Source organism: Haliaeetus leucocephalus, unplaced genomic scaffold (genome assembly GCF_000737465.1).
Source record: "Haliaeetus leucocephalus isolate CR32 unplaced genomic scaffold, Haliaeetus_leucocephalus-4.0 Scaffold848, whole genome shotgun sequence".
In the NCBI taxonomy this organism is placed as follows: Eukaryota; Metazoa; Chordata; class Aves; order Accipitriformes; family Accipitridae; genus Haliaeetus; species Haliaeetus leucocephalus.
In genome coordinates this window covers 16,554,553-16,576,889 of record NW_010973284.1, presented here as the reverse complement: position 1 = coordinate 16,576,889, position 22,337 = coordinate 16,554,553, and the positions used below count along the sequence as shown (strand labels likewise).

At 36.9% G+C, this 22,337-nt stretch overlaps 1 protein-coding gene across 4 annotated transcripts in view; it reads right to left on the bottom strand.

Annotated features, from left to right (window-relative positions):
• RPAP2 (RNA polymerase II associated protein 2) overlaps nucleotides 1-22,337 on the bottom strand; it is a 40,387-nt gene that overhangs the window by 17,757 nt on the left and 293 nt on the right. For 2 of the 4 annotated variants that reach the window (XM_010582635.1, XM_010582634.1), the window contains exons 2-11: nucleotides 21,643-21,688; nucleotides 20,532-20,646; nucleotides 19,742-19,840; nucleotides 18,635-18,700; nucleotides 17,305-17,393; nucleotides 14,960-14,995; nucleotides 13,150-14,086; nucleotides 12,735-12,829; nucleotides 10,201-10,281; nucleotides 3,106-3,174 (exon numbers count right to left, since the gene is read on the bottom strand). In XM_010582635.1, the coding sequence (XP_010580937.1) occupies nucleotides 3,106-3,174; nucleotides 10,201-10,281; nucleotides 12,735-12,829; nucleotides 13,150-14,086; nucleotides 14,960-14,995; nucleotides 17,305-17,393; nucleotides 18,635-18,700; nucleotides 19,742-19,840; nucleotides 20,532-20,646; nucleotides 21,643-21,688 (1,633 nt within the window). Of the gene's footprint in view, nucleotides 1-3,094; nucleotides 3,175-10,200; nucleotides 10,282-12,734; nucleotides 12,830-13,149; nucleotides 14,087-14,959; nucleotides 14,996-17,304; nucleotides 17,394-18,634; nucleotides 18,701-19,741; nucleotides 19,841-20,531; nucleotides 20,647-21,642; nucleotides 21,689-22,337 lie in introns of those variants that run through there. The other 2 variants (XM_010582639.1, XM_010582636.1) reach the window with 2 other exon arrangements.

Here is a 22,337-nt window from a genome sequence, read left to right as displayed (position 1 = left end):
GAGAAAGACAGTCACACTATCTAGTTTCAGGCACTTTATTTCAGAGCAATGAATTAGAAGCCCAGGTTTCTTTGTCAATAGACTCAAGGACACGTAAGTACTTTTAATAGCTTCTCAAGGACCAGCAGACTATAAAGGGAGCCTAGGTCTAATTTAAGCACCAAAATTAGGTGTTATGACTATCCAACATGGTGTATCCTACAAAGAGTTAATATGGACACTTCAATGAAGAGAGGATAGTATTACCACAACATAATACAAAGTATTAAGCAGTGATGACACTTGAATTTAATACAGCAGTAATGATAATAGTTATTCTGCCCAGTAGCGTAACAAAAAAAAGGGTCGGGGCACTCTGAAAGTGTACTGTGAAGTTAGGTACACTGTTTGAGTCCTCAACACACGCTGGCCATATATGAGAAGGAAGTGGTGAGCCACAATATCGATGCACAAAATGGGGTACAAGCGAAGTCCAACAGTTGCTACTTTAAACAAAACAACCCTGCCCCCTTCCAAACAAAACAAAAAATACTTGAGGTCTTACTAGGTTTTTTTGAGGTATACGCTGAAATCCCATGCTCACTCTGCCTTCTGTAGTCTCTGTTTTTATACCTCTTGCACCCTGAGGTACCTGTAATATGGTCTTTCATCTTCCTGGAAAGAGGAAGTATTATCCTCTTCCAGGGTGTTGCTTATGCTACTTCACTGTTTAGTGTTAGGAGTAAAATGGCCATCCTGTGTCTGGGACCAGGTCAAGACCTGTGAATACATATCCTGAAAACGTTCTCCTCTTTCACTGACAGAAGCTAGTAAAGTGCCACTCTGACTCAAGCCCCATACAACTCTGCAGTCAGTGACAGAAGCTAGTAAAGAGTCACTCTAACTCAGGCCCCATACAACTCTGTGATCTAAATGACATTGCATGTGCTGCAACATGTATCATCTCTCAGTATAGCTAAGGGGAAGCCGGAGGAGACTTTAATAGAGTGCAATTCTTTTTATGAGCAATATTAGTAAGATATGACAGACTCCTTGGCAGACTGCAGGAGGTGAGAAAGGGCCACAATCTGAGGACCTGTCTGCGAGGGGTTGCCCAGGTCCTCAGTAGCCTTTCCTTGCACACTTCTGGCTTCCACTAAATATTCAAGTTTTATTAGAATTTCCAAATAATTAAATGTTCTGTTTTAATCTTTCTGGAAATGATGCAACACTCGGTCACCATCTTAGAGCAATCGTAACACTCAGTCTACCCCATCTACGTTCGTCCACATCCTCTCCTAAAAGGGGGCTGAGAGAAGTTGTTCAAAATCTGAAGATCATGAGCTTGCAAGAACCTTAAAATAAACTGAAGTCAACAGGAGTTTTATTCATGATTTCACTAGAATAATATTAGAAATAAAATCTACTCTATTTTAGAATCAAATATAATTCATTTGTTTAGGGGTGGACCCTTAGAAAGCAAAAGTAAAGAGACTTATACTTGCCTTATACTGATTGCTACCAAGACTGCCTGCTACTTGTATAACATTTTAAAGCAATTGTAAAACCATCATTAGGTATGTAAACATGTAGAGCTCATCATATGTGGAGAGACCAGCAACATATTTTAACTTCTGATCAAAGGAGTCACCATTTCCTTAAATGTACAGAAACTACTTGAAAAATTCATAAGATCTGTTTCACAAATTACCAATTCAACCATAAGAATATATAGTAAAAATGACAAAAGATTTGTTCTTATAGTTGATAAAAGATTTATGCCAAGGCATTCAAGTAAAGTTACTTTCTGTGTTCTGATTTAATGAATCATTTGAGCGGTATCTGGCTGGGTGACACAGATGTAAGGCTCGCTGAAGCCTACTCTAATGCCTGCTGGTATAGTCTTCCTTGGGACAGGAAAGCCAGAACAATGTGTCAGACTGAAGTAATATCAAGGAAAGTAAGTGCAGTACTGGGGATGCTATGAGGTTGGCCCACAACACTTCTTGACCTGTGAATGTCTGTAAGTACTCCTCTGTCCTACAGGCTCCAGTGACCCAGGAAGCCCAAAAGAAACAGCAGCAGTGCGGTAATAAACAGTCTCTGGAATAAGATTTTTGCAGTCTTGTAATTCAAGCTGAAAGACATACAAAGACTGCTTGATGGTTTAACCCTACTGAAAGGCAGGGCCTGACACTGTGTGAAACCACCAGTGATTTCTTAAAAGGTGAACTAATGTTAAATGTTTAATATGAATTTGTGAGAGAACTGTTTTATGCAGTACAAAGTTTATATCTTTAACTTCAGAAATGTACATGAATTTGGAAAATATAAATTAAAGAAGTTACTTGATGCATATGACTACAGCTTTTATAGATCATGCCTCTGTGTAGAAGTTTACTGAAAGACACTATAATAAAATCAGACTTCCCATCAGGAAAACCCTTGGAAAGAATTTAATTCCACAGTAAGTAGAAAACAGCTAACAAGGACTGTAGGCACTGTAGTATCATAATCTTAAGCAATAAAGCTAATCCTCATAAAAATAAAATACTGGGTCCCAATATTCCTTTCAGAAATTTGGGAGCTGCTAAGAAAGCTTTCCCCTCTCAAAGTTAAGTTTGCTAGAATATTCAAATGAACACATTAAGAAGCACACCATATCTTTATGGAAATAATTTGACTTTAATAATGAAAATGAAATCTTTTAAGAAATTAGAAATAAAATGAGAAATTAAAAGTGTGACAGTTATGCCAAATCCAAATAATACAAATGTCATTTTGTCCTACTGTCAGAGAGGGGAAGAATGTCTGTTAGCAGCAAATGGAAGAGAGTGAAGTATACTCCTCCTTCACCCCACCAACCCTCTTTAAAAACCCCTAAAGCTTAACTTTTCTTTTTTTAACAGAACATTAAGTTTGTCCATTGTTAACATGTTGTTTTAAGTGGGACAATACTGTTTTGTCAAGAGAATTTAGTTAATTTACATGAAAAAAATATTTCTGTTGATTCCCCAGCTAATTTAAAGAAATCTTTCCCTCCTTTTATCTGAAAATTAAATCTTGTCTCGATAAGCTTGTTAAGACAGTTGTGTATGAGAATATTTGACATTAAAGGGTACTTACACAGATAACAAAACAATAGCAATTAGAGTCCATTCAGGCATTTTGTGAATAATATTTCTGTTTGTTAACCTGAAAAATAATAATAATAATTAAAAAAATCAGAATGTTTCTGAGTAAAATTAAACAGATTTTAACTGCGGAATTTTGATTTAAGTCTACCATTGAAAGACTTAATACACTGAGTTACAATGTAGCAGTTACAGCTGTATCTAAGCAATTCACCAACTTCCAGGCTTCTCTCTCATCTTATCCTGTAATGGACTAATTGCATAATTCCCAATATGTCTCTTTTTTCTATATGAAAGTGGGATGGGGAAGATTGAACAGAAGCTAATTTTTTGAATTATCTCACAAATAGTCCTGGCTGCTGTGAAGGCTCAGCTCTCACTCATATCCACTGGGAAATTCCCAGGAACTGCACATGCGTTTCTGAAAAGATGGGCCTTCTTACACTTAGTTTCTCCCCTGTTGGCTTCAGATCCCGATTTGCTGTAAAAGCTAATGTTGCAGAAACAGACTGGATTTTATAAGATACTGGAGACAATCCTCTGATGATTCTTGTTTTTAAGATGGAAACTTGGAATTCTAATTTATGCCATGGGACCCAGTCCAGGTATCAGAGCAAGAAAATGAGGTGTGAATCAAGAACCACATGGGTGCTCAAACAGAAGTGCTGCTGCATTTTATACCTGCTGACCCATTTGGCTGAACTTTGTAATAAGCCAGATCTGCTTTAAGGCACATGTTAATCTGACTTAAAACAATTCATATATGAATTGATATGGCTGAATTTAGGCATGACCCGTGGTGCTGAAGACAAGCAATTTCATGGAAAAGTCACAGCTAAAAACAAAGCTGTGGCTATACAGGCACCCAAAAAGGCTAGCAGAATTAATGTTATTCAGACAGACAGCACCATCCAACAGAAATACTGAGGGGCAAGTGCCTCCCTATGTTTGGGGGGATGATCCCTTCTTGCTCTCAGCTTCCATTCTATGCAGACTTGTATAAATTCAGATCCAGAATGAAGCTACCCTGTCATTCATACCCACTTCTACACACACTGGTGAAGATGGGAGGTTGCTTAAAATTAAATACCTGGCAACAAATTCAAATCTAGGGTTTTCTTCCTCAGTAAGATTTTTTTTTTTTTAAATTTCTTTGGGCAAGTATACAGAAGTATTTGTATTTGTACTTGCAATTGTTAAAAGTAAAATTCTGTTAACTAGTTGCCCAAAATTATATTCAAAATGGTCACTAAGAATGTAGTTATAAGATGTTTTATAGGATCATTTTGCATTTCCCTATTTCAGAAAGATATTAAAAATTAAATTAAATTTTATTTAAGGATAGTAATGATTAAAGCAATATTATCCTATTTTTCTCCTCAAATCTCCAAGTCTTCCAACCAAAATAAGATTTTGAAGCAATAATTACTCAAATAGTGTCTCCACAGCCTGAGTTTTGTTAAATGATGAAAGGAAAAGCAATGGTTTGTACTACACATACAGGAATTGTCATGTCAAACTAGAAACAATAGTTCCAGCAAATACAGATTATTTTTGTTATTAAAAGATTCATGTTTACCAGTTACTATTTTAAATGGCTGGCAACAAAGCTTGTACCTGGTAAACTGTTACATTTTTCTAGAACAAGAGACAAAACAAAGACTGAACGTCTTGACTCAACACTGATGACAGTGGTAAATACTACCAACAAATGCCTGATGGAATCATCTTGACAGGCAATTCATACGTAACATTCCAGTTAATCTGCTATGATGAGACACAATGGAAGAGACAGCTCTAAGCCACCTGGGAAAACTCTGTCAAATAGAGAAAGCAGCTTTATTTCAATGCTCTACAAGGAGTTATTATTGATTAGAGCACAGGAAGGTGTCATTCTTGTACACAAACTGAGAGATGCAGTTATTTGTGTCAATTAACTCTTATTCAATGTTAGTATTGATTGGCAAGGTCTGAACACTAGTCATTGCCATCAATATGCTATTTATGAAGGAGGTAGTCAAAAGACACAGATAACCAGCAGGATACAGCAATATGGATCTGCTGATGTACTACTGTCACTGGACTGGATGAACAGCCAGGCTTCCACAATGAGTAACCTTTCAGTACAACACCTGTCCTAAAACACTTGTGCAGCTGAAAAAAAAAAAACATTTCAGGCAGATCAGACTAAAGCTAGCAACCTACAGGTGTGAAGCCTTAAATAATAAGGAGCAGTGGAAGGGCAGTCACTTTCAAAAACAAGCTGTGTGTCAACACCAAGGCCTCTGAAGAGCAAAGCTTTCAGAAAACAGGGAAGTGCAAGTCCTCTGTAAAATGGTTCATTAATTCTTTGTCTTGCCTCTAGCCAAAACTGTAACTTCAGAACAATCCATGAGAGAGGTCACTAGATTTCTGTCATAAACATATAATGTGGAAATGTTAAAACTATACAAAACTTCATATACATGATTTGAGTTTTAGAGTGAAATATTTTCTGTTAAAGAGTTTGGATAAATTCTCCCTCACCTACCCAAAGGAAAAAAAAAACCCCAATATGCAACTGTCCAAAACAGAACATCTCTACTTTCTTGGCCTCTGTGGGGCAGGATAGGTAAGCCAAGAAAGTTGGATGATCTCAAACAGCTGCGTGGGTTGCTTAGTTGCTAGCTTGTGCATGTTGTGGTTCAACCCAGCAAGATGCACTGCAGCTGGACTGGACTGCTTCCACCATCTAGTAGGCAGCCAGAGTTTGAATACTCTATGAAGGAGCTCAGACTGAGCAGATGGATCCAAGCGGCACAAGCTGACAGGATAAAGGACTAAAGAGTAAGATGCATAAAAATTCCATCCCAAATGACCTCCCAATAACTGACTAGTGCCCAGCCTGCAAAGAAAGTGAACTCTGATAGTGAAGTTGTAGGAATACAGGGGAGTCCAAGGTTAAAGTAACCAGTAAATAAAAAAAGTAAACCCAAAAATGACAGCAAAAGACCATACACAGTTGGTTCTACTTCTTTTCCTCTAGTTATCTTCCCATTTAATTACCATCAGCTGTAAATTTTGCTAGCAGAACTCCATTAGCAAATGATGGCCTGATTTGTAAACAGTGCCTGCTGTGGCAGCCGATTTAAGCACATCCCTTAGGTACCTGTGCAAGAACTGGGACAGGGACTGCAACAGACTTGAAGTTATAGGAAAGAAACTCAGCAATGCAGGAGCTCACCACCCTTTCCTCAGCAGGATTACATTTCCTGGGATTTCTAGGAAACAATTTGATAAAAGTCCAACAGGGAATGGCAGATGGACGCCAGGATTATTATGCTAAATAGTAATCCCCTAATAGACCCCTAGCATCGGATACTATGAACACGATGCAAGTAAATGTAACTGGTTAATATAAAACAATCTTTTAAAATTATATTTTTCTTTATACCTATTGATAAATTATAGACTTGAGTGTTATTTCCTTTTCTAGAAGTTTGTTTATCCTTACAATGAGAATATAATTGTCATCTATGAGCTCAATTTTTAACATGTTGCTATGAATTTGACTAATAACTTAGTAGCTATGAGTTATTGGTACTAAATGTACATTTGGTGAAATAAACATTCCTTTGAATAGGTCCATGCTTGCTGTCTTTCAGTTTTACCTAGTATGTCCATGTTCTTACACTGGGAGAAAAAGAAAAAAATGTGCCCCAAATGGAGAAGATTTTCTTTGTTTCTTTTTTTCATTTTACAATTTATCTTTGTTGCAAAGTGAAGTCATTAGCATCTTTGCAAATGAAGCAGCTTTTTTGTTCACACATCGAGATTCCCAGGAGTAGGCATATGTAACTTCAGTTCAAGAATCTGACCTGTTAAGTTTGGCCATTTGCCTATTCTGTAATGCAGAAAGCTGACTTCATGGGATTAGGACGTAAAGTTGTGGCTTTCGGGGACCCCAGCTATCTACAGTTTTTCCAAAACTTGCACTAAGATGAGCAAAGTTTAACTAACCCAGGTCAGCACAGGCAAATACTAAAGCACAGATCATTTTTCTTCAGGCTTCAATGAGACCAATTTAACCATAAAAGACAGCTTCTCTACCCCCTGAAAAAGAGCAACATATTTATGCACTGTAATATAATTTAGTTTGATGAGTTACTATTATAACTTTAGGGTCTCTTCAAGAGAAGCCCATTTACTTGAGAAAAGGTCATTAACATTCTGGTACTTACACATTTCTGTACATAACCTTGTCTATGACAAAGTATTGCTGATTGACTTGAAATCCAGAACCTAAAATTCCACTTAACAAGGGTAATAGGTAAAAGCTTATTAGCAAGCATATACACTAGATAACATACACTCACGATACATATTTAAAAGCTAAAATATTCTTGGAAACAAGGTAAGACAAACCTGTAAAAAAAAGCCTTGAACACATCTTTAGGAAACAACTGTATCATATTCAATGACAGAGTTCAATGTCAACGATAAGCTCCATAAAAGGAATTAAAATACTTGCAACCACAACATTCAGATGAAATTCTATATTCAGTATGGAATATTATGTTTAAAAAACCCCACAACCATACATTCACAAACTTAATCATTTAGCCTCGATTTATATATAAATAGCTAATTTTCTCTTGTTCTTTTAACAAAGTGCCTTTACACACTCTGGAGAATTATTTGACATCTCAGTTTTCGTAACAAAAGCTTACAGGCACTGAGGGACTTTGTTTGGGAAGAGCTCTAACCATTCTAAAATGTCTCTTGAGATCCCTCTAGTGTGTTTCCCAGCAGTGGTGATTGAATAAAAATGCTGCCCAAAGGAGGCTGAATTGCAAGTGTTCCTTTAAAAAACCAATGGAGCTGAAAATCGTTGTTGCTTAGTTCACCACATGCTCTTTTACCCTTCTCCAGCTAAGCTCTACTACAGCCATGTGTTTTATCTCCTACCCTCTTTGGCAAGTTCTTCAGCCTGAAATATTTCCAGTACAAAAAGCAGGAAAGAGCACTAGCATTTGTCAGTGCTCCCTCCATAGTCATTAAGCATTTTAATTACATTAACAAAGAAAGTAACGTTTAAATTTCTATACCCTGCAAACATAAATACCGTTTAAAATTTATCCCAGGTCCCCCTGCCAAAGCATCTAACCTAAAATCAGAGAGACCACTCATACTAAGTGAATTCAAACCTACATACAGAACTGGAGATTCAAACCTATGCCTTCATCTTAATATCCATGAGCTAGCTTTTGTGTATCAACAGACCCTTCCGTATCAGAAATGCAAGAAGGAGTAAGGGCCCAAAGGTTTCTATTGCTTCCCTATCATCTCCTGTATTTTTGTATTGTTTGACTATCAGTGACAATAAAACTCCATTTATTTTGAGAGATATATATATATAAAGGTACTTAAAAATTCTTGTGTAGTGCCCATAATTGTCTTCAACCATCCTCCGCCCAAAATACTGAATTTCAAAGCAATTTATCTGGAATCTTCACACTAAGAGAGCCCCAAGAACTTGCTACCATTACCTTCAACTTACTTCCTAACAAAAAAGACTTAAAAATAAACTCATGAAGTGTTACCTGAGGCATCAGAAATAGATCGGGGAGACTTTAAAAATATTGCTACAGGAGCCAGGTATTGGGATCAAAGTCCAAGTTAATTAGACTTGGTTCCATTCTGTAAATCCACAGATATATACATATATATGTTTTTAGAAGTCCATTTTGGCTTCAAGGCTCCTTTGCTATAAACCACTTTTAAAACTTCATATTCAGGCCACATTGTTTTTGAATAGCAAAAATAATTTAAAGTAGAAGTTCTGCCTTTGAGAACCTCCAGGACTTCTTACATAATCAACCGTACAAAAGTAGATTGAAAGAGACCAAATGTAGTTTTTCCAGTTCTATCAATCCAAAAGCTAAATTGACTATTAGGCATTCAGACTGCAGAGCAACAAAACTGTTTTAAGGCACAAAGATCTTTTTTAATAGTAGCTACACATACAGCATATACCTGCTGCTCCAATATAACCAAAAACATCTTCCCTGGTTTCATTGTTGTTGTTAAAATAAAAGATTAATCACAACTTAAAAGACTGCAACTACAGAATCATGTTCAAACACTAATAATTCTGTTAAATAAAAAAGATCATGCACAGAGTCACCAGAAAGGAAGAGTATCTTTCGTAGTAAAAAATCCTGCTTATAGAGATCTGTGTTTTAGTGGTGTCCTTCCAGGCATGAGATAAATCATAAGGAATCAGGTAGAGCTGGGTTTCTATTCACCAGAGCCTAGATTCCTTGTGGCAAACGCCACATAAATGAAATTTGGAAAATTTACATGTAAATCTCATGCAGGTTGGGGATGTGTGTGTGGGGGGAATTTCAAGAGCGAAAACATACACAGAGCTAGAAACCGTTGTTGCTCCTTTTCCTGACAATACTTCAAGATGCAGGACATGACTATGAGTTAGTCCAAGTTATGAGAGTTGTGTCCCAAAGAAAAGTGAAAAATATTCAGAGTTACAACCATTCTGTTTTCCCTTCTTCTTTATCCTAGTGTTTCCAAATACTTCCTTTAGTGCTTCTGACTGAAGCAGAAGCTTCATTTGTGGTGATGAAGTGTCCGCTAGATCTACTTGCCCTTGAAATTGGGAACAAGACAGGTCAAACTGGACCTTCTTCCTGGCTCTAGAAGTTAGTGGTAACAACTATTAATCACATTAAAACCATTTAGCCTGGCTGTAGGGAGCCAGAGCAAAAGAAAGTGACAGATCTCAGAAACTCAGGCTTAATAGGAGGTGACGAGGTAGCAGAACCTTTAAAAGACTCACCATCCTCCTCCAGAGACCACTGGCCTAGTTTTTAAAAATCTACAAATACTCCTGGTGACCTAGCCACTGTCAGGAGCAGGGAAAGGGTTGACTTGTTAGTCCACAGGGAATGTGACATTACCTACATGAACACACAGCTAGAAAAGGGCAAATCTGCAATGGGGCACTCTCTGTGCCCAAACCACAAATCATTCAACAGCATTGATTAATTAATCAATCAAGAAGAATCTCTAAATAAAGACCAATACTCACTGGAAAGTTTTGACAAGGTTTTTTAGCTCTGTGTAAACATCACCTGGAGTAATCTGAAGAGGGCCCAAAACTGCAGGTAATCTAGAATGCAAAAGACACTGGTCAATATACATTTTCCTCTCTTTCTCATCTGAAGTAGGACTTCCACCAAAGCTCACGGAAGTTAATAAAAAGAGATTGATTTTTGTGTAGCAGATCAGGCCAGCAGTTTACATTTCAGATTCCTCTGAGTGGTGTTTGGGCAACACCTTCACTTTACGACAGCTTGTTTTTAAAAATAAGCAGCTCTAGTTCAGTGTGAAGAAGAAATGAAATGTAGTTGTACATGCATACTCTTATCAACTTCACATTTCAGTTCTGACAAGACATTCATCATCAAAGTGTTTACACTACGAGGATTAGAATTCCAGGCCTCATAAATGTTTCAAATATTTCTATTTACCTGGTTCAAAAATAACAATATAAAAGGAAACTACATGTCTAAATGAGGTTTGCACAGAGAATGTATCTGCTAACCTCAGACTCACATAGATGCAACAGAAATAACATTCCACTGCAAGCCTGACAGTTGGAATTAAGATGATAGTAGGGTAATTAGAAAATTTCAAAAGAGAAAAAAAAAAAAAAAAAAAAAGACAGATTTCCTCCCTACTTGACTGCGTAAAAATTGAAGCACACAACAAACCATACATACTGTTTAACTAGTTGTCAGTATCCCCAAAATGCTGGAAATAACATGCATTGTTTTTCACATTTGGGATTTAACTTTTGCCTCTCTTTAGTGGTTTAATAGTTAATATCCTCTTGCATTTGAATATCCAGTTATTTACATTTATATGCATGGTGCATCAATATTGCTGGAAAAATCAAGATTTCTATTCTCCTTTACATCGCTGCATGTTTTACAAAAACTGAACACAGGACTCTTATGATGTTGGGCATACTTATATTCCTGCTGACTTCATGTGAACACACTAAGAAGTCATTGCTTTATCAAAATGAAAATTGTCTCTCTTACTTCAGTGCGACATGACTACTGCATCACCTCATGAAATTTAAAATGATCAACTAAAGAAGGGGACAGTCCAGAACAAAACCTCCGAAGAAACAAAGAAAAAAAAAATTCGGTCTTTCTTATCCTCTATTCATGGAGTACCTTACTTTTAAGTTCAACAGAAATTTTGCTAGAAGCTGAAAATGACTGACAAACTTGTGGAAAAATTCGAAGCAGCAGAGAAACTGCTTTACCATACAGTAGTATTCCTTGGACTCTGTGTAACGTTGACACTTACAGAAAGATCAGAGATAGCCACCTTTCTTGCAGCATGGTTTGATTCCATGTTTGTGGCCTGTCTCAGGCCTGTTGCAGGTAGAGAGAAGCAGAATGGAGTGGTTTTTTTGGGTTTTGGGGGAGTTTCAGTTGTGGGGGTTTTTAGTTAAAAAAGATTCTGCAAAAACTAGTTTGGCTAGCTAAAACAAACTACAACCATATAAAACCAAAATACCTCTGACAAAAACACCACAATCATGGCCTTCAAACCCTCGTTTATCTGCACTGCCTTGACAACAGGAGTATTTTCAAGGTCCTCCCAACTTTGACAATTTAATAATTTTAACAGGTACAGCAGAGATGCCTTAATCTCTTTTCTGGGACTCCAAAGCCCTTTTATGTATGTGAAAAAGGTCTGGTGTTTGAAAAGTTTTAAGATTCAATTCTGAGGGCCTTATATGGTTGTAGCTAGAGGCATACTGATACCAGCCATCCAAACATGGACTAGAAACTCTTTTAATAAGACCTTTGCTTAAACTGTTAAGAGGTCTGAAAACACAGCTTCTTTCTGTGTAATTTGTTTACCAGTAGCAGTATGCTTAATATACAGGACAAATATTTGCACTCCTCCCAATCAACTTCAAGTTTTTCAGTTTAGACTTGAGAAGTTGGTATATAGAGCTAGTTAAATATTTCATATTTTATGTACATCAGAATCTGCTTTTAGACAACTTACAAGAATCCAAATAGCTTAGATTATTTCCAGATAACTGAGGGAAAGGATGATGATAATGAAAGAGTTTGCTGTGGAATTTTTTTTTTTTTTAAGCACATATTCTCATTTTAAGCTCCATGTGTTATACCAACATTTAGATCCAAAAACCATAGAAATTTTCAGTGTAATGGCACAATTGTGCTGACTTCTGCCAACTACTGAAGAGTGGGAACATGCTGCCATGCCAGCCTGGAATGCTGTCAACTACAAGCTTCAATGCTTGTAGGAAGGGGACAGCTTTCTTCTAGAGAAGACCTTAGTAGTGAGGTTCTGACATCTACCTCAGCAGGCTGTGCAAACTGACATCTGCAACTGGACTGCAGATGACTGTCTCAGAAATAATTAAGTTCTTTAGGGCAGTAACAGGTGTAAGTTATGAATAAGGCCACCTAGAAAAAGCCAGAATGTCCTTGGACAGTGTCTTACTTAAAATAATAACGAATGAGCATCAACTTCTGCTTGACTTTTACCAAAGTAAAGGATACTTACACTTTTCTCAGTTTTTCAAGGACGATTCGCTTTCTAATCTGCATTTGTGCATTTGAATCAACAAGTGGGAAGGTGAGATCTTCCTGTTGATCATCCTGTATTAGACAAAAAACTTTTAACAGCTATAACCTAGTATTTAATTAAAAGTCAATGCATCAAAATAGTCACAGCTCATCAATAAATGTTTAAACATAAGAAAACTCTTCTCTCTGAATAGAAAAAAAACCCAACCAGTAATTTCTTAATGGACAGAAGCTTGCTCAATCTGACCCAACATACAGTGTGCAGCTAACCTACTTTTCCCCTTCCCTATGCTAGATACTTACTCACTTATGATGACAGAAACAAAGAGCTTGTAATAATTCTCTGAAGGCAGGCTTTATACAGCCTCGACACTATTCCAGTGGACACTTACTTTGTCTTTGTTTGGATGTTCCTCTGCTTGCGCATGTGTCACCGCCTCTTCAGCCAAGATGCACTTTCCTTTATAGAACTCTTTTACTCGGAGTTCTAGGAACTCTGTTTCTTCTTTTAACTTTTCGTAGCTAGGCACAGGCTTAACTATTCCACCTGGGCCTGTGAAAGGTAAAGAATAGTTCAAACTGTTTTCAGACTCCCCTATAGCAACAGTGTTAAGATCATCAGCTGTATCTAAGTCATCCTCATCAAGTTCTTCATTCTCCTGGTTGGCAGATGATATGCACTCTGATGAACACAAAGAAGTATAGTTTGGGCCATAGAGAAATTTTAAAGTTTCCTCAGTTCTCCATTCTGTAAGTGTTTTCTTAAGCACTTCTAACAAACTGCCTTTGGAATTAACTGGATGCCTCAGTTCAGGTTTTTGATGTTCTTTTGAGTTAGCTAGTGTTCTTTTAAGATGTTCTGCGCCTCTTTTGCTCACACCTAGAAAAACTATCTGTGAACCACAGGTATTTTCATAGTTTTCTGGAGCACTTGATTTCCCTAGAGTAGTATTTTTTGAAGGCTGTGCAGTTATTTTATTATGAACAGAGCCAGAATGCATTTCTTCCTGAGCATCTAATGTACAATTAGACAGTCGTTCAGTGGCTTCTATCACATCTGAGTCTTCAGTTTTAGGGCTGGAATAGACTTTCAGAGCATGCTTCTTTTTGAGGATGATGCTTCTGTGCAATTGCTGTGCAAAACTGGCTGAACTTGACTGACTTCCTGGTAGGACAGAAGAAACAAATTCTTGTTCAGTATCACTACTGCTGTCAGTGGCTGTGTCATGAGAACCAGATTCACATGGATTTGAAGATGTCCTAGGATTTTCAATGTCAGATGTTTTAATTACTTCATCACGTAGTTTCACCTCTTCTCCAGACTGTCCACTGTAACAGAAAACACAAGCCATCAATGAAATAAGAAATGGGCCTTACCTGTAATAGCTTTTCATTCTCGTGCGAGAAAGATAAATAAAGCATTTTTCCCTTATAGTAGAAGTGTACTTTTTTGCTTTAAGAATCATAGCTGCTCTTCTAAAAGTCTTCTTGAACTCAGAGTTGTAATGTTCTGCAGTCAAAATGACAAGTACAGACGCTATTTACAGAAGTGAGTTCTCAGTTGCTTATTGGCAGTTAGAAAAGAATAGTAGACAAGATATTATTAAAGACAACAGAATAATGTCAGACTTAGCAAGATGAATAGTGCAATTTTAAAATTAAGATAGGTATCTTAACATATATGGGAATATTGTACCCTAAAATCAGGGGGACAGCAGAGCTGTTTTTAGCATATGTAAGTTTGCCACCTAATGGCCACGTGTTGCAAAAGAAAACAAACAAAAAGTCACAATACACAGCAAGGTACAGAGAGATGACAGAGTAGCATTTCATTTTAGCTGATATAGATGTTTTAGATTAAGAAGTACAGAAGCTTTCATCACATATAATTGGTACTATTTTCTTTATAATGAATAGATGGTATAAAATATGCAAAGTACAAACAGTGTATTTGTTTCAGATTTCAACAGGCTCAATTAAGACATACAGGCCAAGAGCAGCTGTACACTAAATCATACAGATCAAATATGCTGGTTTAGAATCACAAAGGACAAAACTAAACAAGACAAATAACCCTTTGTGTAGGTTCTAATAAGGTCTTTTCTATAACACAGGAAATCAAAGATTCCCCTTTCACCTGATATGATGTTAATATTTCTAACTATAAGTGCATGTAACAAAAAAAATTATTTTTCAGTGTACCTCTGTCCCTCCTTCAGCAGCTCTATGTCTGGTGGTCTGCAAAAAGAAGACACAGAATGAAGATTTTCCTGCTAAATCAATGCTCTTGAAATACACATTAATACAGAAAATACATACTTGAGGTTAGAAGGGACATCTGAGGATCTTCTAGTCCAAACCCCGCTGTTCAAACCAGGATTAACGAAAGCAGGTTTATACATACGTGTTCACAGAGTGTGACTCATGCCTCCAGCACAATGCTGTTACGTTGAACAACATTTAACAGAATCAACAGGTCACACAAACGTTAAGTCAGAAAGGACCTCCAGAAGTCTCTAGTCTCACCTCCTGCTTGTAATGCAATTGTCACCAGCACTAGATCAGGTCAGCCACAAATTCATGAATTTTAAATCTTGAAAACCTCCAAAGATGGAGATTTCAAAACATTGTTGAGTATCCCGTTTCATTCCACCATAACCCTAGTGCAATTTTTTTTCCTAATGTCCAGCCTGAACCATCCATGTGATAATTAGTGGCCATCACCTCTTGTTAAGTTTTCTGCCATCAACCATGAATAGTTTGGCTCTGTAATCTTTGTAACTTTTTTTCAAGTAGTTGTAGACTGTTTTCAGATCACCCTTTGGTTTCTTCTTCAACAAAGTAAACATGCTAAGATCCTCATAGGTCACAAAGTTCCAATAGTAAAAAAAATCCTGGGCTGTTTATAGGAGAATGTTCCAAATTAATGCAAAAAAAACCCAAAACCAAACCCAATATTCAGGATATCTTTACTTATTTAAAATTTTACTTTGTTAAAAATTAGGCTTAAGTTATACTGCTTTAAGAAAATGGAGTTCAAAGGTTTCCAGAAACTCTAAGAAACATTACTGAACAAATTCTGATGGGTTTCTTGCCAAAGCTCTACTTGCAGTTAATCTGCTTCAATTCAGTTATGAGACAGCACCACAATGCTATTCATTTTATCCAATGCTAAATGTTGAAATCCTCACCCACCTGTCCTATGAATGAAAGAAAACCTTTTAAGCATGCACTAAATCCAAGTCAATGCACTAACACCTCTCAGACAGTGTATAAAAAAACCCACAGGTTTAAAAAGATGAAAGCTGCACCACTCATATGAATGAATTGAGTCTGGGAACTAAAGGTGATAACATACAATGATTTAAATTATTAACTCCGTATAACTCTTCTTCAGAGTTTTAAGTGAAGGTTGTACTCTTTTGTTTCGAAATAATTTCAGCTATCCTAATGTGTAAGCATGTATCAGTGTGTACACATGTATGTGGCTGTTCAAACAGATATACCTAGCCATAAACTATCTGGGGTTTTGTTTGTTTTTTTTTTTGAAAATACCGCCTCTCCACCACCACACAGCATAAATAATTAACTACGTCAGGCATATCAGAACTATACACTTTCGATGTTAAGAATAAAGGGAGAATTTAGAAATACTTTCTTTAAAGACAGCAAAACAATAGCACGAAAATACTGGTAAACTTACTTAAACATTTAATGGAGAGACTAGTTTTACCTACTAGAATCCCTCAGACCAGATCAGGCTGCTCTAAATCTCTTCTCTCATTGACCAGGTATTTCACATGACTGATCTGAACTGTGAAAATGAGCTCACACATGTAATTTCAGCTAGTTCCTTTTGTTGAAAACCAGGAGACTATGAAAAGTAGTGTCTTGGACAACAAAAGCTGAATAAATTCAGCTGAACAGTCTCTAGGCAAGTATTTATTGTTAAACAGTGACACCCATTGGCTCAATTCATTATTTGCAAGCCTACGTTTCCTAAGCTAGGAACATGGGCTGCATCACACTGTTCCAAAATGCGTATTGCAGTAACAACAGGAAATGGGCAATCTGAAATTTAGACAGGATAAAGAATCTCTTCATGTTATAGTCAGTATAGTTCAGGTGCAAACATTCACAGTCTAGCCTTAAGACCAATGCCAAGTGCTGTGCTAAAATTAGCAAATCTCTTGTAACAGGATGAATTCATCCTGTACATTATATGGTTTGTAAAAATCCAGTCCTAATAAGTACATTTTAAAGTTAATAGGAGTTGACTATTATTTATGACTAGTCTGCCCCCTAAATTATCATGGTCATGTCTACTAAGTAGTCATGAGTAGTACTGACTCATGTCAATTATTGTAATCAATATGGCAAGAACACTTTTTAAAACGAACACCATGCTAAGCTAACATGTTAATATCAGTTACCTCTGCTTCAGCTGAATGATTTTGATGTACTGCAGCTAATTAATTAGCATTGCAGCTTGGATAGAGAAAATAATATTCTCAAAAGGAGCAATGAATGTATAAGATTATACTTACTTTTCTTCTTCTCGCATCCATACTGGACTTTTGGAAATTTGAGCTTCAAAGTATTTAGATGCTCTATAGCAAAAGTTGCTGCAAAAGCACTGGAAATGAGATAGAAAGCAAGAAAATATGACTAAAGACAACTTTAGTACTCACAAAAAGGTACAAAAGTCATTGTTTCTTATGCCCGTAAAATTAAGTACCAATTAATTTTTCTTTTTAAGCCTATGACCAGGTTTTTAATTCACCTGAGACACCAAACCTATCAAATAGGTCCATCCCATTCCCCACAAGCCACTTATAGCTGCTTCTTTTTTCCCCACTTTTCTGCTTTTTGCACTTTTATTACATACTAAGAAGTAAACCAGTGTTGGATTCTACTTAACAATAATTTAAAAAAACCCAAACCAACAAAACCCAGAACTGTTCAAAGAGCAATCCCTAACCCAACAAGATGGTCATACAGTTTAAAAGACATGCAATAAAATTATTTAATAATGAAAATTTTTGTTAGCAACAGAACTTGGATATTTTGCAATACTCAGAACACCACCTAAAATTTTGTAGCATCTTGAAAAAATAACTTGCACACTTGCATCACGGAACAAGACAAAATATCCCACTCCTTCTTGGAGTCTTACCTGGTAAAAGCAATTTCCAGAATTTTGTGTATCCTACAGTTGTAACCAGACGAAAGGAATGTATACTAGCATTGAAGTAATTTGTTGAAGAAATTTGTTATGGAACTACAAACATTTATCCTACAATTTAGCGTCTAAGCACCTGTAGGTGATTGCATATACTGTGAGCAGGCAAAGACGACTTTTACGCAACCACACTCATGAATATGCTTCAAGAAAGAAACAGACTTTGTGAAGAGATAGGTTTTATGTTGAAAAGTCCTCAAAGAAGAACCCTAAAGGTAGTCACACTAAAGAATGCATAAGATGCAACTTCTATTACAGTACTGCAGACTTCAGTGAATGAAAAGGATGTGCACTTTGACCCTAAAGCTCATTGACTATACTGCAGCAAAATAGAGAACACTTCTTCACAAATGTCTTTAATGGATCAGCTGTACCACATTCAAACTGCTATCCAAGTAAAACTTTCCATGTTATGTTTAAATTTAGAAAAGAAAATAAGTGGTTGTCTTTCTGAAGAGCATCTAGAAACTGAAATGCACAAAAAACTTCATATTCTAACAGTTCACAAAAATTATTTTCATAAGAACCAAACATCCTGGCTCTGAATCAAGCCACTATATGAATGCTGTTACAAAATGCATTTCTGATGTTGAGATAATATTAAACACATTTGAGAAATAGATTTGTTACTATACCTTTCTTTCAGTGATATCATAAACTCTGTTCGTTTTTGTTGAAATTCTGTATTTCTGTTTTGGCACCTAAAACAATATGCTTTCATCAGCAAGACTGTTACTTCCATCATGACTTTACATAAAATTTCATTCTTAATTCACATATTTTAATTGGTATAATATGTTCTGTTTTAAATTAATTGCATACTACAACCACCTTTTCTCTCAGTTCTTTTGATATTGTACCTTCTCAGATGTAAGAATGCCAATTTATCTTTAATCATTTACATCTCACTATCAGTAGAGGACAACTTCAGATCTACAAGAAAGCCAGTGCTGAACATAAAACAATGGAGTTGCCATGGTAGAAACTCCTCCACGTATAAGTACGTAAAAGTGTTGCGCAATTACAGACAGGTCCTTCTTTAATCCATATTGATTTATATGCATGTGAGACTGTACTGTCAGAGACCCTCACCACTACCCAGACAAACCCAGAGAGGAACTTACATAAAATATAATACAGTTTCTGTGTGAACTTCTGTGGGGACATACGAAGTTCAAAACAGTAAAATTTTTTGTACTTGAGTAGATTTTTTTCAGATAATCAGGTGTACCACAACTGGTATTACATCACAGGTGATCTAACTTAAGGTTATCTGCTTAAGCTCTGACATAACATACCTAAATAAGTGTGACTATGACTTTGAAGCAGGTAACATACATTTTTAGAGCAGATGCATATGCATTCGCATAGTAATATCCCTGCATTGTATTATTTTTTCACTTCAATCCTTCTCAGAGATATGTGGTTACACTGAAGAGGGAACAAAGTTAGAAAGCTTCTGCATGCACAAAGGAAGGCCATGAAGCCATACTTCATCTTTATTACTGTCAAAGTAGATGCTAACTGATTCTGTCATACATTAATGGTGGTCAACTGATCAAATTTTACCTTTTACTTCAGAAGGATTATACTGAAATGGAATGATATGATGCCTGGCCCATTACTTGACAGTATTTTAATCTATGTTTAATATTCTAAGTTTAAAATTAAAAAGAAAATGCAAGAGAATAAAAATTGTGAAGAGATTCTTATGGTAACAGCATTAATAAAAAGCAACTTACATTTTCCAGTTTATTTGGACATAGAGGATAACCACATAGTTTGATGATAGACCGTTCATCAACAATGTCTTTATAGTGAGATGGAGTAATAAATTTTCCCTAAAATGACAAGAAAATAGTTCAATAACTGGATAGTGGAAAATCTGTCATTTGTCGTACTCGAAACATTTCATAAGCAAATAAATATTTTTAATTTTGTAACAGTTATCTAGTAAGTTTAATAAACAGCATTTAGAAACTACACAGTAAAAATGGTAAAAGGGTAAACAGGGAAAGAAGAAAGACATGGGCACTTCTTTTTACATATACAAGAGCTTCATAATTTTGCCTCTAGCATGGCACCGATTTTCATAATCTTCCTCTATTTACATGATTTGTACACCTATTTACCAGCCTATTTATAACCTTAAGAGGAGTAATCATCACACTGTTCCAGCAGAACTGTGCTGCCAGATAAACTGTGGTGTATTACAGAGGCTTTGTCTAAATTCAGAGATAATGTGATGTAGACCTAAATTTTTATACTTCATCTATCAGTCCAGAACCACAGAGGCATAAACAAAGGCTGTGGTAATGTGAGGATTCATAATGCACACGGTCCTGCAAAACTAGGGCATGTTTTCACCGCAGAACCCTTGAAAATAAGGCAATCATCAGGAGAGCTGATGGGAGAGGGAATAAATGGTTTGTCCACTTTAAACTGCAACAAATTGTTCCATGAACTTTAAAAAAAAAAAAAAAAAAGTTGAACACTAAGATACAAAGTAGTATAAAAACTTGCAACACCTACAGAATTCAGAAGGAACTCTTCAGTAATGTTCTCTTCCAGGAGCTGCTCAACAATACACAATGCTTTTTTCTCAAATTCAATCTTCTTTCTCATAGCAGCTTCCAGAGCTGCTTTCCTGTAATAGAACAGACACAGAGGGCAGATTTCCATAAACAACTCTCCAACTGTATTTTTATCTTTTTTTCTGAAATACAGTAGTTTACATTTTTCTGCATCACACCATGTTGGCCAAACAAAGTAACAAGTAACTGGACTAGTAATTCTGTAATAACCACAAAGGAGTTTCCAGCCTTGGTTTGCTTTAATTCCACTCCGGTCTGGAAAAGTATTGACTCTTATTGCATTGCGATACTTCCATACAAGGTTACCCAACTCTTCTTGCAAGAGAGGAAAACCCAGAACTGGCTGGACAAACAGCCTGTGACAAACAATTTATTGAGTGTTGCCAGGAGAATGGGAGCTGGATGAGACATGAAGAGGAGGAAGAAAAAAGGACTGGGACAAGACTGAGTGTGAGGCTACAAAGTAAAGGAAGGAATAAATCGAATAAATCCCACTACAGTATATTTCCTGAGTGTTCCTGAGTCTCACCACTATTCTATTGTCAGCAAATACCCAGAGAGCAACCATCTAGGTGTCTCCAATCTCCATTTGGCAATGCTTCCCACAGAGGCTGTCAATGTACAGTCATTCTGCTGTCTTAACTTATAGAGGTCTACGCTATTCACCTGGAAGTCTAGCTCTACTACAGAATCAAATGAATATTCAGGTAATTGTCCATGGCAGAAAGTGGTTTTTCCTCTCAAGTTTGGTTTTTAAAGTGAATAAAGAAAAATGGCAGGTATGGAAAGAAATTAAGATGGCAAAAAGCAAGCACTATAGAGTAAGGAAATACACCTGCGGAGGTTAGATTCATAAACTTTTTGCATATTTTACAATGCGCATATATACATGCGCATGTTAGAAGTTACACAGCATCACTCCAAATAAGCCTGCATCATGTTGCTGCTGGCAATCTCCTCTGAGAAAGCAAAAAAACATGAGAGGCAGAGAATGCGATTTCAAAGTGAGACAAAACAACATGAATGCCACATATTGTTAGGAATTATACCTTTGAGCAGCATCTTCATTCTTCAGAGAAGCTGAATGCTTATTTCCTAGAAATCAAGCATACAAATGTAGAAATACAGAAATTAGTGTACTTTCTTCCTTTAGCAGTGGAAAATATTGGAAACTGAGAAATATTAAAACCTCTAAACTGTAAACACAATCAAGAGAATTGCTTAGAAACTTGCTTTTGGTGCCTGAGAGTGACTTCAGTAAGCCAGTAACCATTCAGCAACTAGTTAGACATGCTTTTTCTAAGTACGAGGACAGACAGGCCCAACTCTCTTCATAATCCCGTTCATCATGTTTTGTATAGTCAGAAAGCTAAAGGAAAAATAATTCTGACAATAATTTTGTGCCAACCACACTCACCCTGGTTCTCCACTGGCTCTCCAGCCCAGCTTTACCCCTGCACATCCCACTGCTGGACTGGCCCAGGTCTCTGCCCGCCCTGACCCGGCTACCGACATAGAGGACTCGGGCAGCCGCTCCCTTAAGACAAGGGCGACAGGGAGGGAACATAATGCACTGTTAAACTCAAAACACGAGGACGCGGTTTTCTGACCAGCTGCGCGATCGCTGTCACGCGCGGCGCGCCTGACGCTCAGAGCCGGGCGGGCTGCCGGCGCTGCGGAAGCCAGGCGCGCAGCCAGAGGGGACAGCGGGGCGCCCGGCACCGCCTCGTCCGAGCCGCCGCCG